Below are 22,490 nucleotides of genomic sequence, written 5' to 3' on the forward strand. Positions count from 1 at the left end.
TTTTCGACCTTCATATCCACTAGAGAGCCGGTGGGCCTTCTTATTCGATAGATAGTCAAGTGAACTTTGACAAGAAGATGTGCTCAACCAATTAAAAGAAACCTTTTAATTAAATGCATGGTTGGGAGATTTGTACTAAAGTATGGTTGCCGGGGATCACTAAAGGTTTTCCTTTTTCATAATTAGTGGACGAAGTGGTCCAGTGACTCCAGTACTTTAAAGTGTTCTCATCTATAAAGAAAACTGAAAAATAGAAGAAAAGCTGAAAAATTGTAGGTTGAGAAAGCAGCATAAGTGTGCTCTCGGTATCTTAAAGCTTTTATTAAGAACGGTGGAGTACAAGAAGATATGAGATTCGTCTCAACCAGTCACTCCTGATTCAAAAACAGCGGTAATGGTCTCCGGGCGGTACCCTTCTACGAATCACTATCAGTCAGACCTTGTCTTCCACTCATTCAAATGCGCCATCAGTCTCTTCCATCACCGACTGAGTTTGGTTGCAGTTTGTGCCGCTTGTTTTACTGACGTGAACTATAGACTCTCGCGCATCGCTACCATGATGTGAAATAGAACTGAGGAAATCTTATAAGAAGGAGAAGCACATATCAAAGTGTTAGGAAATGCTGTGAAGCGCGAAATAAGAAATATTTCCTATTCTCAGGATGGCAACCATCAGATATATATAGCCATGATCAGATCCTTTTTCCCAAAAGTAGTGTTTAAGGAAAGAGAGAAAGTGTGAGTTGAATGGTACAGATCAAAAAATGGATGGTCCCCTGCCCTCAGTTGGTTTCCTTTCCTTCCAGCACTCCCCACACCACTCGTCACTTTCATAGACTTAATGAAACAGGGCCATGTGCCTGCTTTGTGAGGCCACCGCATCCTTGCTGTTTAATGAAGCTGCTTCGTTGGGTGATGAGACGAACCTGAGAGATTTTCTGTCGGAAGAGAAGCTATTAATTATTTCCCATTACTCTCTGCTCCTAAATAATGAAACTCAACTCTGCCCAAATACTGGTGAAGATGGAAGCCACCAAATATGTGTGTTAGAAGAGAATATTGATATCACTTTCTCTACTTAATAAGAAAAAGATGACGCTGATCATTACTTTGAATGATAGGTGACGTTGGGACGGGTAGCAGTGGCTAGTTAATTAGCAAAACGATCGATGCACATGCAAGAAAGTAGCTTAAAGGATATAATCCACACTTGGGTTCAGCATTTGCCCTCACCAGATCCAGCAATTCAGCTTAAAGCTGGACGGTTCATCTTCTGTGATCTCCAATCTGGTCGGCACGCTGAGTGTTGATCTGATGTTAATTGCTCACAGTCATGGTCCATCTATCATTCAAAGAAGCGTTCACTTTTTTTTTTTTTAATACTTATTACCGAAAGTGATGTCAGCTAGTATCAATGTATCCTGTTGGAATTGCCAAGAACAGATCTGTCAACCTGACAAGATCAGCGACCGTTCTAAATTCAGGCATTCGAATTGAAGAAAGCCAATAGTTTAAGGGGTCCAAGTTTATTAGCATCAACCAGTAGAGATCTGATTTAGTTTCAGGTTTCGTACCAGTTAAAGAAGAAAGAACTGCAAGTGCGTTTAATAATAATAGTTGAGGAGATGCACTGACATGTGAAACCATGCAATGAGTTAGGGTCTAGCATGAAATAGAGAGGTGGCTAAAGGGCCACAACCTCTCGAAATTTTCGTGCTTCTGATTTGAAGATCGACAAAACGCCCTTGATTTCAGGGTTGATGGTTCCTGGTTTAAAGTGAGATAATGATGACTTCGAGTCATTGGTTCACAGCTGACTACGGGAGTCAACTTTTTTCTGCAATTCATCAATTGTAGATGTTCAGTGCTTAAAAGCTACCAATGGGATGAAACTTCAATCAGATTCAGTTCAGCTAAATTCAGAAGACCAAAAAAAAACCTGGATCTGATCTATTCACATACTTCTTTTTTATAATAATGTTTTGCATTTAAAATCTGGACATCTTAAATGAGCTCCAGTGAACTCAAAGCTACATGGCTGCAGGTGCACGGAAGTTCTATTCCCACAGATGCTACTTTTTTTTACTAAGTAGGAGGAATATTTCATCAAGATGAAAACCAAAATTCCGCTCTTTCTCCTTATGGATAAAATTCAGACCTGCATCGATGCTTAAGGTAGAGTCTGCACTGCACTTGAGTTAATACATCGCGTCCTCCTCATGACCTACTACTGGACAACCGGCCATATAAATTCAAAATATTGATAAACAAGCAAAAGAATATAGGCTCCTAATGTGTCACCTTAGGTATCCCAACTATTTGTTTCATTGATATAAATTGTGATCCAGATCTAGCAGACACTCCACTTCCGGCTACGATGGCACTATAGCTTCCATCTAGTTGATTCTTGACAAATTAGTAAACGCCATTTACAAGTCCATGAGTAATAATAACAAGTAAGTCAATTACTTTGCTTGGGAAAATTGAATCGGCTTTTCTTACTGTTTCTTAATTTGAAAACGAAGATTTTAATTGCCCGCGGTATATTACGTTATTAATTTATTAATTAATATATGAAATACACGGTTAAGTTAAATTAGGTTGGAGAGTATAAAGGGTAGAATCAAAATACTTCCTTCTTAATTAAGTTCCATTTCTGTCAGCCATCGTTATACCACCTGGCGTAGATGGGCTTTGATTACCAAGGAGTGAGAACAGGTTGGATTTCATATTCATGTTTTTTAACATGTAAGGATTCGACCAGGAATTCACAGTTTGTTTAAACAGTGGATTTCAGCTATATTAATCGTAGTGTAAAAGTAGTCATAGGTGGGTCTCTCTTTCTTTTGAAATATTTCTCCTTATTATACAACATCAAACAACTCACTAAAAAGCTATCTCATGATCTTAAAAATGGCCCTAAAATAGTGGATTGGTCATTTTACCTCGAAAACGCCAATTTAAGATGTTCGGGTGACGGCCAAAACTGATTAAGAAATCAAGTATTAACAAAAAACGACTTGCTTTAGGATATAGTCCAAACCCTACCTAAGTCATGAAAGGGTTTGTCAATTACATACGATTCAGATGTGAATTCGAAAAAACTCAATACTGAGCATTCGGATGAATCCTTCAACAAAACTGATAAGAACTTTTGTTTAACATGACATTGCCAATATCTTAAAAGATAAAAAAAGTTAAAAAGGTTGTGTGCGGGGTAGTGACGGAGTTATGGCTACAATACAACAAGAGGATGACGCTGTGGATGATGCATCGGTTGACCGTGAATGACGCTTATATGTAGTTGAGTCAGATTGTAATCAAATGTCAACCAAATATCAGACTTAGATTCCGATTCAGTTATGAAACCACACACGTAATCTGATACCGACAAATAATCAGAACTGATTCTTTTTTTTTTTCTCTCTCTCTTTGGGTCAGATTTGATTATGCAGATTGAAAATTAGAGTCGAAGAAGGCACATACATGTACATATTGGAGAGTGACAAGAATATCATCTTTATAATTTATGGGAAGTATTTTGACAAAGTCATGAAGAGTTTGCTTTCCCTCCCTTATATGTGGCTCCACTCCTAAAACAAATGCTGAATGTGTTGAGGGTATAGCTAGAATTGTGTGTTTTTGGGAGGACAACTATTTGAAGCTGGACAGATTTTTTCGGTTTCCAGATGGTGGGTGATAAGCTCATTCTTTGCTGAGGAATTCAATGTAAAAATCATCATAGTAGGAGTTTATCTTCCTAGTGATAGTAGACAAAGGAAATTATTGTCTCCTTCAACTTGGAGATATTCTTCTTGTAGAACAGGCGCCAATAGTCATCGTTGGATACTTCACTGCAGTCAGGAAAGCTTCTGATAAATCGGGCTTGCCTCCCAATTCTTAGCTCTTGTAATTCTTTTAAAAGCTTTATTAACAGGTGTGAATTGGTAAGATAGCAGTTTCACATGAAGCAATAGAAGAAAAGAAGGGAGCCTGGTTCAAAGCTTAATTGATATAGCTTTTGTTAATAGAGGATGGATTGGACAAATAAATGGTTGCCGCAAGCAAGAGTCGTCTGTTAGACAGACATCGGATCACAAGGCCCTCATGGTGTTTCTGCAATCAAACAGGAGGGAGAGTCAAAAATCTATTTCTGTAAGTAAGCCATGGATGTCAGTCCCGAAAGCACGACTGTGATAACGACTGCTTGGAACCAGAGGGTGGAGGAATGCCCGATGCTGGGAATCATTAGAAGACTTAATAACGTCAAGAGAGACCTAAGGAAGTTGAATAAAAATAATTTTGCGATCCTTAGTGAAAGGGCGAGGAAACTGTACAAGCAGCTTGAGGAAGCATAGAAGAAAGTTGAAGAAGGCGTGATCGGAAGTGTGGGTACTGAAAATGCTATCAGACGTTGGGGGGACCGAGCTGAGCGGGGCGGTAAAAACTTTTTTCAGAACCGGTAAGCTGGTGGAGAGCACGACTTACACTTTCTTGGAAGTTACTAACAAAATTTTTGGGAGCTAACAAGATAGAAGACTTTAGGTCGATAGCATTGGGTAACAGTGTATATAAGATTTTGACAAAAATTATGGTGCTGAGAATGCAGCCAGTGCTAGCAAGGACAATCAGGGAGCCTCCATTAAGAGGAGAGTTATTCACGACCAAATTTGAATGGCCAATGAATCGGTGGGACTGGTTTAGCAGGGGTAACCAAGAAGTGTTGCGCTTAAAAATGGATATAGCCAAAGCTTATGACTGTGTCTCTTGGGATTTTTTGGAGGCTGGGCTTCTCTTTTTAGGCTTTCATGAGGAATGGAGTGGAATCAGGAGGAGAACAAGATACTGGTGGAGGTACGGATGAATTCTAGCATGATACGTGGAGTGGAGTGGAGTGGAGACAATTTGTTTTCAGATGAAGCAGAGAACTGTTATAGCGTCTATGGTTGGGGTTGGAAAGCTGAATCGAAAGGCATTTGTTTGTCTGTGGCTGACCTGACTGACTGGTGGTGAATAGTGTGCCAAAACCTTGGGAAGTCCTTCCAGCTTCAAAGGGGGCAGGATCAGGCTGAATTTTACATTCTAGATTGACCTCTTTTGTAACGAGAGCTGGATGGAAGGGAGGGAGGTTTCGTAGTAACACTCAGAGAAGAATCAAATTGATTATCAATTTGCCTTCCACTAGTCCCCTTGAGGTGGCTCCCTTTGAAGCGGCTCTTGAATTATGCCATCATTCCATACTTCTCCCCCGTTGACATTCGACTGCATGATATTATATAAAAAGCTTTTGGCTTTAACCAAAATAAAACCTCCATCCCAAACTCTTACAAAATTGAAAAGAAGCTAGGGAGTCGCATTTACCTAGGGATCCCTAGACAAGTAACAATTCTAAGCATATCCCTTCACGTCGCTCTGTTGTAGATGTATTTTTCTTGCTGTGAGTTCTTGAGCCGGACCTTCGCCCAAGTGTGTTGCCATTCCAATGGTTCAGATATTGGTTGGACCGCTCAATAGATCCAAATCCAATTTAAGCCTCAATCTAAGCTAAAAGTCCGGTGTACGCCCTCTTCTTTTCACGTGGATTCAAGAAAGAATGGATCGGAATCAATCGGATGACCTGCCATTTCCGGTTCCGATTTTGAAGCTTCAACCTAATATCCGATCCATTTTTGGCCAACGCCGCAGGTAGGGGACCGAAGTCCGAACGATCATCAACAATACCATCGATTCCCTGGAAGGCATCAAGGACATGAACGTCATTACGATATTACAAGCGGACATAACGGACCTCTCCTTTCACACAGGGACGACCAGTTCCATCACCGTCCTCCTCTTTGTTCTTGCCCCTGCAGATTCAGGGGCCTCTCCAAAACCCTAGATTTGCTCTTTTCTCTCGAGAAGAGAGGAAGAGAGGGTGAGGCAATGGCGCCAAAGATCGAGAGCTCTGCGGCCGCTTCTCCACCTTCGGAGTTCGACTCGATCGATCCCTTCCTCCACATCCTGAGATTCCTCCCATACGGGTTTCTCAGGGTTCCCCGGCTTCGTCTTAAGCTCCCATCCTTCTCGCTTCCCTCTGCCATGACCGTTTTTTCTCTCGTCCTCCTTGCCTACTTCGTCGTCGTCTCCGGCTTCGTCTATGACGTGATCGTAGAGCCCCCTGGCATCGGCAGTACGCAGGATCCGGCCACCGGTGCCGTGAGGCCCGTCGTCTTCCTTCCCGGGAGGGTCAATGGACAGTACATCATCGAGGGGCTGTCTTCCGGATTCATGTTCGTCCTCGGCGGGATGGGCCTTATCATGATGGATCTAGCCCTGGACAAGAACCGGGCGAGGAGCGTCCGCATCTCTCTCGCTTCTGCTGGCATCTCGTCTGTCACGATCTCGTACGTGATGATCATGCTTTTCATCCGCATCAAGATTCCCGCATATCTCCGGTGAATTGCCTGTATTTCTTGCTAGATCTTCATTCCCCCTCTAATCGGATGCTGTACGCTTTTTTTTTTTTTTTTTCTGGAACATCAAATAGAGAAATTTTGTTTCGGTTAGCCACATTGTTTTGGTATAGTTTCGATGACAGAGGAAATTCGACCACTCTTGCTTGACAAATGCACGTACTGCCTGCTTCCGTTAACTCTATCATGGACATTTTCTCCGGTTTCACTAGGAGTGAATTTTGATTATCTAGTAGATCTCACACCATTGACTTTCTTTCCCTGTTTATGTTCGTTTGGGAATCTTAGATGTAAGTATAGACTGTCAACTTACGAGCTTAGCTTTTAGGATCTGCCATGAAGCAGATGTGGCGTGGTTGAATTATTATATTTCGTCTATCGTACATAGACAAATAAAAGAAGAATTCTATTGAAGAAGTAAGGCCAGGTATTTTTGTGGAATGTGGCATTGTTTTCTAATCACCTCCACTTCAGACAATTCGTCCAGCATTTTCTAAGCAGAGGTTCTTGCTGTTCTTGTTCTTGATAAATCGTACTATGTATGTATGTGGTTAGTTTTTCTTCCAGTCTTAATAGTCATTAATGTTTCCTGATTCTCATAAAATCTTCACCCACGTTTGAGCATCTGGGGTAGGAAAACTGCGATTGCTTTCAGTTAATCAATTTTTTGCCTGCAAATAGCATGTAAGTTAAATGTTTAGTCTCCCCTTTTACCTAGTCATTGATGCCACAACCACAGGAAGTATATTTTGAAATTTTGACGTGTTTCCACTTACTGATACTGGTTATTTCCATGCTTTTGTGTCTCTATCATATGAAGAGTTCTATATGCACTGAGAAAGAAAATATAATCCCTTTCTCTTCTGTTTGGCTCATGACAAGAGCATTGGTTTCCAAATTATTAAAATTTATCAAATTTTTTTGGTTGCTTTATTTATTAGAATGTGACTGGCATACAGTTGTTTGTACAGAGATTTGGACAAACTAACAGATTCGATGAGAAGCTCCTAGTTTGCTTCGATTAATGTCCACTAGAATAACTAAAGCATGAGGACCTAGCCTTGGTTGTAAACTTGGGTATTTGGTAGTTGTCTTTATCGTTGTTCATGCTGATGACCAACACTTGGCGCCTCCACTGTATAGTATGTGACGCCCATCAGAATTTTATTTTCTTGATACGACCTATTTATCCTGCATAGGTCCTAGGTAACTCCAACCATTGGTTACCTTTCTAGTGCCACAAACAATACAATCTAATGGTCATGCAGGGATTCTTGGAAATTCGAGCGATCTTTGGGTCCTATCCAATTTTTCACTTGTCCAGTTGAGAGAAATTCCATTAAATACATGGATTGTGGTGGACGATGCTCCCCAGTCATTGTTGATTGGACACCAGATCAGGCTGTTACTTCCTCCATCCTATAGTGATATACCCTGGATGATAGACCAGTTCAATAGTGTTGTTTCATACTATTCATGAGTTTGATCAATGGAAAAATTACACTCACAAATGCTTGTACATATCCTAAAGTATCATTGTAGTGCATATATGGTATTTGGATACATGCAAACGTGCAAGCCATTATTATGATCATCCATGCTTTAATACTAATGCAACACAAGGCAGACATGAAGAATCGACATGTTAATGAAGCAAGATTTTAAGATAAACAAAGGAGTTTCTGGTTTTCTTCTTTCATCTCACCTACAGTTACCTCATGGTTTTCTCCATTCTGATAAAGAGAAAGTAGAATGTTACTATTGTCTTTTGCTTCTTAGAATGACTATGCTAAGTTGCCGATATTTCCATGGCTTCTTGTATTACTTTATATTGGGAAATCTGAGTGTTGTGCATTACTTCTCCACACCAAGTTTGACTTAGTAGAGGCAAGTAGATCCATGTTCAGCTTAATATCATATATGAATTCACCAAAAGATAGATTAAGAGGATTCTTGCTTGGAGTAGGGAAATCCGAATTGCTTTCCTTACACTAGGGAAGTGCTTGTTATGCACTCCACTGCAACAAAGGTAACCCAAATAAACCAGTATCTCTATTGAGCTTAATATAATATCACGTACACTTTCATCTGAAGATGGGTTAGGACTTAGGAGGATGCTTACTTGGGGTTGGAACTGCTTTCCTTCAATTTAATGGAAGTGTTTTTTTATAATTGCAAGAAGAAAGCTACTTACTGGAGTGTCACAAATAGCTTTTTATATGAGAGAAACCTAATAAATTTAAGTAAAAAATAAGAGGCAACATTCACAATTCTGTGAGCTAAATTAGTACATTATGCTCTTAAGCAGAAGCCCTTTTTGGAGTGGGTGTGGGGCCTGGACTAGTGGGGCCTGGACTAGTCTACTTCTTGAGATTTGTGAGCGATAACCACATCTGAAATCTCGTTTCAACCAAGGAATTTCATCAAGCCTAAAAAAGTCTGGGTTGTATGGTATTCTGAGAGGTTGATTCTTTTAAGTGGGCTCTATTTGTTGAGTGGGTTTTGGCAATGGCTTTTACTGATTTCAAATTTTAGGTATGTCCTGAATCGTAGTGTGCATCTTGGTCAAGAAAACATAAACACGCCATTGCCCCTGTCTCCATTGTATGATATTTAGGACTCAATAATTGCTTCTGTCCCTTCTCTAGAGCATTTGTTCCAATTAATCCATGTGGCTGCTTCAATTAATCCAATTCTTAGACTCACTGCAGTTGCTCCATGTTTCATGCTTGGTGGAACATCTCCAATTGTTTCAACAATGTTTAAATGTTTATTGGGTCCGTTCAAGGATTGGGGTTGAGTTTGTAAATGATGAACTTGAATTCATGCCATGTCTGTGATGGTCTGGTCTGGTCGTGTTCTTCCACTTTTTGTTAATTTCATTGCCTTCTTAGTTGTAGTTCTCCTTATATCTGAAATTAGACTCGTTTGGCTGGAAGCTCTAGTTCCTCTGACCAAGGAAGACCATTGTGTTGACATTCAGCTCACAATAGTAGAAAAATACCTGTACCAATCTGATTGTAACAGTCGTTTCTAGCAGCTTGTGACAATTGAACTTAAGCGGTAACAACCTCATTTTTCATCACCATTCAACCAGGAAGGAGCAAAGAACAAAATTGGTTATGATGGCTTAGTAATTATCTGAAAGCCATATGGTACTAGGTAGTTTCTGAAAATTGGGCATGAGTATAGCTACTTGTACTGGTACAACTAACCTTGCAGCCAGAACCCTCTTGAGGCCCCTTATATCTTCATGAGGTCGAACTCTATTTGCAGTTCAGTGCATTTCCCAGGTTGTGGTTGCTAGAAGCTAGCAGTGAAGGAAATATAATTTTCTAACAAGCTAACTTTTGAAGCGAGTACAATCCTGTGAAAGGGATGCAAAAGTGGTCCAGAGATTAAGAGGCGTACATGGCCGGAGGCAGCCTGCAGTTTACTCGATTCTTTCTGCGTGTTGACACGGCCTCGAGTATGCGAATGATAGGACCGATGAGTGGAGTTGAACTCCCCGATTCCTCCTGCTAAGTGCAGGTGATAAATGGGTATGGCCGAGTTGAGTTCCACTAAGATCCCATTTGGGACATATCAGTGTCTGACGTCCGGTCAATGCTAGGCTGTTGTTAGGTTTTCTGCTCAGGGCCATTAACTTGTTTCTCCTTGTAATTTGTTCGATGCCCTTCTCCTCCCCTTTTCTTTTGTTCTTAACTTTGTGTGCTTAATCAATTATGTCATGGCACGTCAAATTCCTTTAACAATGTGATGTGTCGTGTATGGTGGTCCGCTCTGGCTAGTTAAGAAGTGCAAGGTTGCCGCGATTTCCCTCCGGGCCAATCTTTTCTCAATGCATGTGCAGGGATCGGACGCTAGAACCAGTTCTCCCCACACACTGACAGAGTAAGCACACAAAGTTTAACATGGCCTGGCCTGATCAATGGCCTACGTCCACACACAAGCCAGCACAATGGCTCACACACTAATAACAACGAGTTCTTTCACAGGTGAGAGAACAAAAAACTTCACACATCTCCACCATAAGAGAACTGACCAAAGGAAGGAGATGATAACTGTCCAAAAATAACTGCCAATATAAAAATAAAAAATCAGAAAATGAGACACGCCCTTATAAATATAACTGTTGAAAAAAGGGACATGCATAAAACCCTTTCTTCAACACTTCCCCTCAAGTGGGGCGCAGAGATTATAGCAGCCCCACTTGAATTTTAGCTCTTTAAGCCGTTTCATATCTAAGTCTTTAGTTAATCCACCGGTAGGTTAATCATTGCTTCTAGTATATGGAGTTGTAATCATTTTTTGTTGAACATGTTCACGCACATAATGGCAGTAAATTTCTGTGTTTAGTGCCCTCATGAAATATTGAATTAGCTGCAATGTGTATCGCCGCTTGATTGTTACAATGCATAGGAACTGGTTTTTCAACACATACTAACCCAAACAAGTTCACTTGTTGTAGTAGTCATCGTTTTATACTCTGCTTATGCACTGGATCGTGACATTGTATGTTGTTTTTTACTTTTTCATGTCACTAAATTTCCTCCAATGAAAACACAATATCCTGATTTAGATTTTTTATATGTGTTGTCGGCCCAATCAACATCTGTGAGTAATCTAATATCAATATTTTCATTTGCCTTGTACTATAATCCTTGACTTAGAGAGCCTTTCAAATATCTCAAAATTCTATCAATAGCTTTCATATGTATATTCTTACGGGAATGCATAAACCAACTGACCCGACTAACGACAAACGAAATATCAGGTCGTGTTACCGTGAGATAAATCGGTCTTCCAACCAATCATTGATATCTAGAAACATCTCTTAGAGCTTCATCATCTTCCACATTCAATTTTATGTAGGGTTCAATAGGTGTCAAGGCAGGTTTAGCTCCAAGTTTTCCTATCTTCTTGAGAAGATCAAAGGTATATTTTCTTTGAGACATAAAGATGTCTTTCTTTGATTTAGATATTTTTATCTCAATAAAATATCTCAACTTTCCCAAATCTTTTATTTCAAAAGTTTGGTGAAGGAATTGTTTGGTTGCAAAAATCTGGTCATGATCATTTCCTATTACAATAATATCATCCACATAAATAATAATTATCACTATTGTCTCTTTAGCCATTTTGATAAATACTGAGTTATCTGCAAGACTACGTTTGAATCCTCTCTCTTCTAAAGCGATGCTTAGTTTTTGATGTCATGTAGGAGGAGATTGTTTAAGACTTTACACACTAAGTTTGGTTTTCCTTCTTATGGGTGCCATGGAGGTAATTACATATATACTTCCTCGGTGAAATCACCTTGTAGAAATGCATTTTTCACATCTAATTGAAACAGTTCCCAATTGAGATTGTAATGGATAAAATAATTCTGACAGTGTTCATTTTAACAATGGAGCAAATGTTTCACCACAGTCCAATCCATGAGTTTGAGTGTAGCCTTTTGCTATATGCCGATCTTTGTGTCGCTTTATGGTACCATCACTATGATGCTTGGTTTTAAAAATCCACCTACAGCCAATCACCTTCTTATCATTTGACACTTAAACCAGTTCCCAAGTGTTATTTTTATGAAGAGCATTTAGCTCTTCATTGATCGTTTCTACTCCAACACAATTCTTTGTAGCTTCTTGATAGGAATTTGGATCAACAGCTTTAAATATATTGCTTAAGTATGCAACATGCTTGGATGCTACCCGATCATAGCATATATAATGATTAATTAGAAATGTTTGAACAGAATAAGTAATATAGTCTTGCAAATACCTTGGAAGATATGTGTCCCTTTGAGATCTTCTCACTGTAGTCTCTAGAATTGAATTTTGGATACATTCATCCTCGTTAGAAACACCATCATCAGCATTACTTTCATCTGTCACCTCATTAAGGTCTGCTTGTGGTTGAGGTGAAACAATAAATACATCAAACTCTTTGTAGTTCTCTATTGTAAGTGTAGTATTATGGTTTAATGACTCACTCTTTCACTCAATGGCCTTAAAGAATGGTTCATGCTCATCAAAACAAATATCTCGTGAAAACAACACTTGGTTGATTTTTAAATCGAAGCATCAATATCCTTTTTTTTTTATGAAGAATACCCCAAGAAGACACACCGCTTGGCTCTTTGACTTAACTTGTCAAATCTTTTGCATTTGATAAAAACTATACACCCAAAAGTCCTTAAGTGTGCAATTTTGATAGGTCTGTTCATAAGAATTTTCATTGGAAATTTATTATTCAATGTCTTGATGGAAGTCTAACATGTTGTCATAACTACATCACTCCAAAACTTTTTTGGTACAGACATTTGGAATAGTAATGAGCGAGTTGTTTCTAACAGATGTTTATTTTTTCTCTCAGCTATCCCGTTTTGTTGTGGAGTATCTACACATGTAAATTGATGAGTAATGTCATGCATTCTCTCAAATTGATCAATTTCTTGGTTTTTGTATTCAGTTTTATTGTCTGATCTCAAGATCTTTACACGAGCATTATACTGTGTTTCAATCATCCTAAAAAACTTACAAAACTTTAAAAAAACTTCATTTTTAGATTTCAACTGGCACAACCATGTCATTTTAGAACAATCATCAATGAAAGTCACATAGTAACGATATCTACTATAACAATTAATAGGCGCAGGGCCCCAAACATCAGAATGTACTAACTCAAACAAAGTGCTAGTATGATTTTTTATAGTACCAAACGGTAATCTAGACATCTTGGTAAATTTGTATATGTCACACAGCTGCGAATTAAAAACTAACTCAGGCATTAGAACTTCAAAGTTTGACTTGGCACATGTCCAAGGCACTGGTGTCATAACTCTTCATTTGATTTAGAACTTGTGATCAGTGCACAACTTGTGTTGTCCAGCCAATAAACGTCGCGACATAATTCTCCTTACCAATCATCTTTCTCATCGCAATGTCCTGAATAATCACATCAGTTGGGAAGAAAGTAACACAACAATTAAGTTTTCTTGTAAGTTTCGATATAGATAACATATTAAAATTGAAATATGGCATGTATAGAATTTTGGAGCTAATAGGCTGATTTAAAAATGACATTTCACCAATACCACTCACATGTATGCAAGACTCATTTGCTATAGTAATAGTTTCTGAGCAGACGTCGATCCATGGTCATGTGGTCACTCGTCCCGGAGTCCAACACCCAAGTATTAGAAAACATACCTTTGGGGTTACAGAGAGTGGAATTGCTTGCTGATGCAGCCATAGCTTCTTGCTTGACAAATATGTGTTTTAACAATTCTGAAATTTTTTCTAAGACCGTTGTAGCATTATTAGTCTCTTTAAATTTGGTAACAGCCACTTTTGCTGAGGATGAAGTTTCTCTAGTTTTTCAAACGGTGACTTCTTAGGTTCTGGTCTCCCATATAAATCCCAACGTCGCTCGCGCAAGTGTCCCTCCTTTTTACAATAAGTGCAAACTCTCTTCATTTTTTCTTTCCATCAGTTAAACTCATTCTGACTCTCAAAACTCACAAAAGCAACTTTATCTTCAGATTCTTCCCCCTTTGGCAGTGATGTATGCATAAAAATCTGCTGCCGTATTGGTTCATATTTTGTACCAAGACTGTTAAGCAATTGAAAGATTTTTGCTGCTCACGTAAATGATCTCTAGTTTGTAGACTTTCAGTCATATCAACTAAGTAGTCTAACTAGGGCGGGGCCGAGCCGGCCCGGCCCGATAAAAACGTCAAAATCAAAGCCCGCAAACCGTATCGGGCCAGCCCGAGGCCCGGCCCGTTTGCCTCGGGCTTCGGTTAATGCCCGAAGCCCGGCCCGGCCCAATTGATAATGGGCTGGGCGGGCTTAGTCGGGCTTTTGGGCGGGGCGGGCCGAGCCTATCTCTCATTTCTTCTTTCTTCTCCTCCTTCTCGCAAGAGAAATCGATCGAGTGGTTATGGTGGACAGTCCATTGAAATGTAAAATCTAGCGATGAATGAAAAAATGATCGACTGGTTGCGATGATAACGAGAAGCGAGGGAGATCGTGATGAAGAGGCGGTAGCGAGGGAGAGGAGCGCGATGGAAGAAGCCCTAACGGGCAGAAAAAAAAAATCGTCGAAAAAAAGTCGGACCTTTACGGTGATGGCGACGGGTAGGACCGAAGGCTGACGGGGAGGACCGATGGTTGTGCAACGGCGATGGAGAGGACTGGAGGAGGCAGCCAAGAGCCGACGAGGAGGATGGGAGGAGGCAGTCTCGACGACGGAGATGAAACTTTTAACAACAAAAAGTCCAAAACCTTAAGTTTATTTTTGTAAAAAAAAAAATACTATAATAGTAATGTCGGGCTTCTCAGGCCGTCGACGATTACAGTGGCAAGCCCGAGCCCGGCCCGTTATTTACCGGGCCGGGCCAAGCCTGATAAAAAAAGCCCGAAACTTAATTTTTCAAGGCCCGGGCCCAGGCCCGTGGCGGGCCGGGTACCGAGTACCCGGCGGTGGCCCGGCCCGGTGCCCAGGCTTAAGTCTAACTCGTCCCACAACCCTTGAAGATCACCAAGATGTTCACCGAAACTGGTTTTCTGATCTTTCTTTATACTGTACATTTTTTTTGACAAATGAAACATCCTAGCATTATTGTTTTTCTTACTATACAGCTCTTTGGTCTTTTCCAAAATGTGTGCAGTAGTTTCAGCAAAGAAAAAACCTTGTTGAATTCTTGGTTCCATAGAATTCATCAACCAAGACATGACCATGTGATTGGTCATCTTTCATTCCTTGTAAAAGGAGTTATTCTCATTTAGTTTTGGGAGGTCACCAGTAACATATTATTCAAGTTTCGATTTTCCACTCAAAAATAACGTTGCTGATTTTGACCATGCAAGATAATTTATCTCATTAAGAAGCACCAACGTTATTTTAATAGCATGATTGGGTTGCTCTTGAACAACAATCTTCTCAATGACTCGATTGTTACCTGTTTGCCATGATGCTCACAAAGATGAGAATAAGGAGATCAGGTCTGCTCAGGCATCGTCTAGGATCAGCAAACACTCGCCAAATTTTTAAAAATCACCTCTAAGTTGGAAAAATCTGAAAATTGGACAAGAACTCACTGACGGGGTGAGGAGTGGACGCCCCTAGTTTCAACTCCGAATGAGCACTGGAGAGAAATCGCTTGACGATTTCTTCTCGTCTTTTGGTTGTTCCTCAGGTTCGCAGGAAGCTTCAGAAACTTGCGGTACTTGTAAAATCCACCGTTTTTCGCAGGATCATCCAAAAAAACTGAAACTTAGTCCAAAAATGGTAGACACCAGCCCGAATCCAATGCCTCCTTGCTCGACCCTTCAATCGACCCCAAAGAGGAATGCGGGAGAGAGAAAGTCATGCCGGGACAGAATCGCATGAAAACTTCCAGCGACAGACAGTCATTCAAAAATCTGTATCTCTGCGACGACTACTCCGAAAAATCTGAAATTTGGCTGGGAGAATATTCATATGCAGACGATTCTAACGAGTCTATGCTCGTTACTTTCCGACACTGGATCTGATAGCACCGATCACCGGAATCCGGTAAAGTTTCTGAGTTGGTGTGCTTGCTGACTCCTCAATAGAAAAACACAAGAAGCTCTCTGAAACTTAGGATCAAAGCCCCAACAACCTCAGCGGAAATGATACCATGTTGAAATAAGAGAGAAAGAATGACAGAGTAAGCTCACAAAGTTTAACATGGTCCGGCCTGATCAGTGGCCTACGTCCACACACACAAGACAACACAATGACTGCTTTCACACACTAATAACAAGAGAGTTCTTTTACAGGTGAGAAAGCAAAAAACTTCACACACCTCCATCATAAGAGAACTAACCAAAGGAAGGAGATGATAACTGTCCAAAAATAACTGCTAACATAAAAAGAAAAAACCAGACAATGAGGCACGTCCTTATAAATATAACTGTTCAAAAAAGGGACATGCGTAAAACTCTTTCTTCAACACACACACTGGCTTCGAGACGATGAAGGTGTTTGATATATAGCGAAGATAGATGCCTATTTCGTAGAAATTGCCTGTTCTGAAGCTTCTTCCTCCCCCTTGATCAGAATTTAGAAGCATCTCTTCTGCGAAACAGGGAATCGGTTTCACAGGGTATGAAGGATAAACTTTCCGTAGGAATAGGATCACCTTGAGGGCCCATTATCTCGAAAGAAACCTCGCATTTCATATGAAACCTTTCATCCCAAGGCCCAACCTTTCAACCCCGATTTCAGAAAATAGGGCTTTGAAATTCCCGATTCCCGTTTCCCTGACAAATAAGGCAGCATTCATGACAACTGCTAAACACGGATTTGCTTTTACTTTTAAAATTTCGGTGCAAAAAAATTCAACTTTCTAAACGGACCAACCTTCGATTTGTCATTGGCAGCTGCCACATCAAAAAATGGCCGCCGCATCAAAGAATTCAGAAATATGAGGCAGCCTAATTCCATAGACGTTGAGTCATGTGGACCCTAACAATGATATTTTTCTTTTGCCCCTTGATTGCGCGACACGGTCCAAGCTCACCATCGTGCCCACAGGTTCTCCGAACACATGGATTACTGGTTAAAATCATATTCTTTTCATGCTGGAGTGGAAATAGAGCGATGTGTTCCGACACTCAAGCATGAAATGGGAGCTTAAGAATAAGTTCTCTTTTTGAAATAGGATCAATCCTTAATTGCTTGATCAACTTTCTCGTGAAGGCTAGAAAAATAAGAAACAAGAAAAAATTAGAGGAAAAAAAGAGCGATGTAGAGCTTATATTTCGGCGAACGAGTATCAATGAAAATTTTTCCATTTCAAACTTGTAGTGGTATGATTTTTCGGGACATACGGACTAGCATCATTTAGCTAGTACATAACCAACCTTGTGATTGAAGACATTAGTTGATAAAGCGTGTGATTTTTAATTGACAAAAGGATGAACGTTCGTTGCTTGTGAAACTAGTGCAAGATACTAAGCCCACTACACGAGGTCTCAACTCTCAATTCTCAATATTAATTGATGGGTCCACTAGACCTCAAAAATTGATGGTCAATCTTATAAGTACCACAGATTAAATAAACCAAGGCGCTAAAAGTTCTGCTGTCTAAAGGTTAAGGGTGGGCGTTGGGCCGGGGGCCATCAGGCTTTTGGACTGAGCCCGATGCCAAGGCCCATCCTTCCATTGGAGAAAAGTCCGCCCAAGACCTACCAACTAACAGAGCAAAAAAAAAAACTTGGTTCACACTCCAAGTGGAGACCTGTTCCTTTTCTTAGGCGGTCACGGTCTCGGAGAACTTTCCACACACTTAGTTCATTTATTAAAATGAGAAGGCGAAATCATCTTTGGAGCATCCGATCTTTCCACGACTCCATTCTTGTACTTATTTAATGCGATCAGGGGACAAAGTTGTTGACGAATTTAATTGGCTACTGTTCGCATGGCCTAATTGATGGTGAACTTGAAGTCATGTTTGCTAATTAGTGTCTCCTCCTGATATTGCTCCATCTCCCTCTCAATTTAATTTCAATAGGTTGAAATGTCTTGTTTGATTCTTGAGTAAGAGAAAACTAAAGGGTCTCCCTAGAGTAGACGCCTGCCCAGATCCAATGTTGTTTGCAACGATTATTGAAGTGAAATTTTGAATAAATTTGTACTTCTAACCTCTTTGAGTCAGTATATACAAGAAATCGTGTTCGTTGAAGGGAGAGATACATACAAATAATTGACCATGTATTTTTCGTTTTAATTTCCCCCATCTTGAACATCACCTTGTTTTTCTCTTTTTCGTCCGGTGGCGTAGCTTTTACAAATTTGACAAAGATGTCTGCATTCTTCGAGAGACATGTCCGTACGCCCACCTGATTAGGATGAGACCATAAGCCTTCTTAAAGAAGGTCATGGAATCAAGTAGCCAGGTTCCTTCGGTCTCTCTTACATATCGTCCAACTCCACCTTGAATTTTTTAAGAGCACAACTACCAAATTTAAACGTGACGCGTATGTTTTAATTAGCGTTTGCTCTCTCAGCACAGCTAAAAGATGACGCAGCATGCTGGTTCGTATTTCGTAGAAGCAAGCTTGCATCAAAGCTGTGAAATTTTTGTCCTGACAGAAGAAGAAAAATACAAAAAAAAAAAAAAAAAAAAAAAACTATGTGAGAAGTTATTATATGGCAGGGCCTTATCTCTTGATCATTTACTTGTATGACTTCCATTATTGAACATACTTTCAAGGCATGAAGAAAGAAAATAACAACAACAATGATGATAATAATAATATCGAATACTATTTTTTGTAAGCTTTGTCCTACTGATCCATTGATATTCTTCCTTTTGTTGAATTTCAGAATAGACGCAATAAAAGCAGGTTATTAAACCGTGTCTTAAATCTGATGCTCCGAAACAGGCATGCCGAAGAGCCATATCTTCAGGGTTCTTGTCAAACCATATTTTGGGGCATCCCACCTCAAGACGTAATGGAAAACTACCATCATGTCTATCCAGAGGCTGATCAAGAGGTACTTGGTCAAGAGCATTTAATATGAGCAGATAGAACCAATGAAGTGATGCGACGCAAGAACATAAAGCAGAAGCGAGTTTGCTAGCAACTAAATCGGTCAAATTTTGGGGAGGGGATGATCGATTTGCTGGTGCTAGATTTCCACGTGCCCCCGACAAAATAGGAGAGAACCGGATTCCCCACTAGCTGGCTGGCTCCACTTTCAGTGCACATCCGGAAGCATTTTAATTTCTTCCACCAGGACACCGGAATATTTGGCCAAGTTTCCTTTCTCTTCTTCTTGGCCTCATATCGTCGGTGATCTTGACTTCACGGAATTCAAAGGGAAGAAATGAACTCATGCCACGCCACAACTAATATTGTAGAGATACGGTTCTGTGGCCCTAATTAACTAAAACTTTTAATCTTATTTCTCCGGCGTTATCTTTATACAACTAAATAAGGTGTTTCAAAAGCAGGTTTCTTGCATCCACAAAATTCATACGAAAAAGAATCAAGCAATCACTTTGCCATTGATCCCTATTCCTTTTTCACCTCCTGCCCTCTTTATCTACTGCGCAGGCCAGATGGTAGGCGATGAATGCAGGCTGGGCGCCCCCTGCATGCCACGAGCTTCCTCAACCTGGCCCCTTTTTCATCTATGTCAGTATGAAAACGTAAATCGACTGACTAACTGCAAGGGTCAAATATGATCTACGTCACTTTTACTGTCGAATCCTCTTTCACTTCTGCACAAAAAGGATATTGGGCGTTATGTTCATTTCCTTCTATTTGGTTGATGTTTTAGCTCACAGTTAGATGGCGATGGAATGGTGGCCACCAATTTAATAGCTACCACTAAAAGAGAGGCCAGTACCTGGAAAAAAAAAATAAAGAAGGCTTGTTGTTGAGATTATAATTTATATGGCTAAAAGATGACCGGCCTCAAACAGAAATTTCCCTTTGCTAATCTTTGTTTGCAATAATATTACAATACGTTTTCCCTCTCTCCCCTTAGTTTTATACAAATCGTGAACCGTAAGCATCTGATTTTCCGTATGCAACCTCGAGTTTTTAAATCTCATGATACAGCCAACGTAATGAAAAACAATAATATAGTAAATAAATCATCTCATCAGGACGCCCATGGTTACAGTTGAAGTTTTTATGCCTGAAGAGGAAGAAGACAAGCCACTATTAAACAAATATGTAGCGTGAGAATTTACAGATCGAAAGCCTCCAAACGTCGGTACCCTCAAGATAAGATCAAGAAGGCAAACGAATTACGCCGTTTAATTGTGACGTCCCTGCCAGAGCCTTGTAGGGGAATTCTTGGGGGAAAAGATCGCAAACGAGCGCTTCGGCGAGAAAATCCGGCGAGGCGAAAACATACTTATGTGCCTCGGCGTGGCGAGCCCATCTATCGACCTGTAATCCGAGAAGGAGAATCCGTCTTCTGGAGAGCCCACGCCCACCTTCTGGTTCATAAACCCATTGAAAGTGCTATACTTGACAAGTTTCCCGAACCACGACCTCTTCATAGTCCGTTCTCCGTCGCTGCCGTTTATCCTTCCGCAGAGATAGATCATTACGGCTTCTAGGCTCTGCTCTACCACCTCCATGGGCGGACAAACCAGAGGGTTCCCTTCAACACATAGCTTTTTCAAGTTCTTCAAGCAACCAAGCGAGTTGGGCAAGGTTTGAATCCTGTTGTAGCTGACGTCTAGTTCTTGCAAAGATGTCAGCAGGCCAAGTGAGTATGGTAGCGAGACCAAGTGCTGGAAGTTCTGACTGACGTTCAGGATTTCAAGATTCGTGAGATTCTCCATGTCCTCCGGCAAGGATCTAAGGCAGTTGAGCCGCGCATCGAGCACGCGAAGCGCCGTGAGGTGAGATGTGGAGTAGGGGAGAGCCACGAGTCTGTTGGAATTTACGGAGAGTTTCTTTAGGTTCACTAGCTCGAAGCCTATGGTGTCTGGTAGCTTGGTGAGCTTGTTGAAGTTGGCATTCAGTTCTTCCAGTGACCTGTGAAACCATGGTACCCACATAAAACAACAATAATTCACGTTAGAAGAAGTTGGAGCCTCTACCGAGGGGAGAGAGGGATTTGTTCGTTTAGATCAATATAGGCCACCAAGTTCTCCTGTGAAAGGTGGGAAACTAAAACGAAAAATTCAACTGTTCATTAATTTATTGAGGGTTTAGTAGCCTGGAGCCTAAGAACGTGTTTGGAAGGTATAAGATAGAGAAAAGGAAAAGAAAAGAAAAGAATACCTGCAGTCCTCTATGGTTTTCGGTAAGGATTCCAGAAGATTTCCGGAGACGTTCAAAATTTTCAGCTTGGACAAGCAACCGATCGAATTTGGGAGAGTCTTCAGTTGGTTAGAGTGTAAACCCAACACGACCAGATTTAGTAATCTTGCTGTCAGAGATTCTGGAATACTCTGCTCCAAATTTTTATAATAAGAAAATGAGGAAAAAAAAAAAACATTGTTGCTGAGGGTGAGAAACAGAAAGAGTTCCTTGGTTTTGGAAGCTACCTCTAAATTGTTGTTAGAAAGATCCAGTTTGCCTATCATGGCAATGTTTAGGGAGTTTGGTACGACATCCAGTGCTAATCCGCTAAGATCCACAGTCTCGAGCTGGTGCTCAGGTATTTGTTGACCCTTCCTCCCGGCCGATTTCTTCATTTCCATCTTCAACTCTCCTGTATCCTTGCAGACGAAATAAAAAAAAAATCAAGCCCTGCAATAATCCCAATAGCGGGGATGGCCATGCAACGGAAACGAATGTAAGCAACTCATAAGCCACAAGAAAACCAATGAAAGAGAAGACGAATTTGAAGAAGTTGAAGAGACAAAACCACTTTCTAATCTTGGAAAAACTGAAGTACAAACTGATCTCGGTTGACATTTCATGACCTTAATTGATAAAGTGTTGCAGAAAACCAAGTTTGATTTCCCCTTGGTAGGACAAAACACATGGTTCGTCAGAATCAAGAGGAACATAAACTCGAAAAGCCATGATCGATTACAGAAAAGGTAAACCGGAAAGAACTCAGTAAATGAATAAACAAACGGAAGCGCCACCTACCAGATAAGAACTTAAGAGCGATCCTCGCCTCCTCTCCTCGATTTTCTTCTTCAGCGATCCACGCCTCTTCCTCCTGCGCTTGCCTTGTATTTATGGCCTTCGAACGAGTTAAACGGAAGGACCAGTACGGCACTGTACGCATTTTCCATGTGGCGTAGAGGTGACGTCATTCGTATTAGCCGCCTTCTGCAGTACGAGCCGTAACAAGGGCGTACCTTGCCACGTGGTGATGGCGGCTGGCAGAAATGAACGGCGGCCGGCAACTGCCTGATGTCGAACCGGAATCTTTCACAGACGAAAAAAGCGCCGCAGTTTTTCTTTTCCCCGTTTTCCTTTGTTCCCGGCGTAGTGGTTGAAAATGCCCGAGAAGACCGCGCTTCAGATTGTAATAGATTAGTAAACCAGGCCTTGGTCATGCTGGGCCGTGCTC

The 22,490-nt window shown here is 40.7% G+C and overlaps 2 protein-coding genes across 4 annotated transcripts; one reads left to right on the forward strand and one right to left on the reverse strand.

Moving 5' to 3' along the window:
• The first annotated feature begins 5,810 nt into the window (after positions 1-5,810).
• On the forward strand, positions 5,811-6,708 carry LOC116250936 (uncharacterized). Its single transcript, XM_031624936.2, has one exon. It carries the CDS (start codon positions 5,923-5,925, stop codon positions 6,436-6,438), a length of 516 nt encoding a protein of 171 aa, XP_031480796.1. The 5' UTR covers positions 5,811-5,922; the 3' UTR covers positions 6,439-6,708.
• Positions 6,709-19,908: 13,200 nt separating this feature from the next.
• LOC116249837 (plant intracellular Ras-group-related LRR protein 6-like) lies at positions 19,909-22,217 on the reverse strand. Of its 3 annotated transcripts, none has more exons than XM_031623133.2 (4): positions 22,061-22,217; positions 21,508-21,674; positions 21,242-21,411; positions 19,909-20,992 (listed from the first exon to the last, which is right to left on the reverse strand). In XM_031623133.2, the coding sequence occupies exons 1-4, from the start codon at positions 22,200-22,202 to the stop codon at positions 20,260-20,262; spliced, it is 1,212 nt and encodes a 403-aa protein (XP_031478993.1). In that variant the 5' UTR covers positions 22,203-22,217; the 3' UTR covers positions 19,909-20,259. The 3 variants fall into 3 exon arrangements, with proteins under 3 accessions (XP_031478993.1, XP_031478994.1, XP_031478995.1); XM_031623134.2 differs by having other exon boundaries at positions 19,911-20,992; positions 21,508-21,681; positions 22,061-22,199; XM_031623135.2 differs by having other exon boundaries at positions 19,911-20,992; positions 21,508-21,712; positions 22,061-22,120.
• Positions 22,218-22,490: the final 273 nt, after the last annotated feature.

Source organism: Nymphaea colorata, chromosome 3 (assembly GCF_008831285.2).
Source record: "Nymphaea colorata isolate Beijing-Zhang1983 chromosome 3, ASM883128v2, whole genome shotgun sequence".
Taxonomy (NCBI): Eukaryota; Viridiplantae; Streptophyta; class Magnoliopsida; order Nymphaeales; family Nymphaeaceae; genus Nymphaea; species Nymphaea colorata.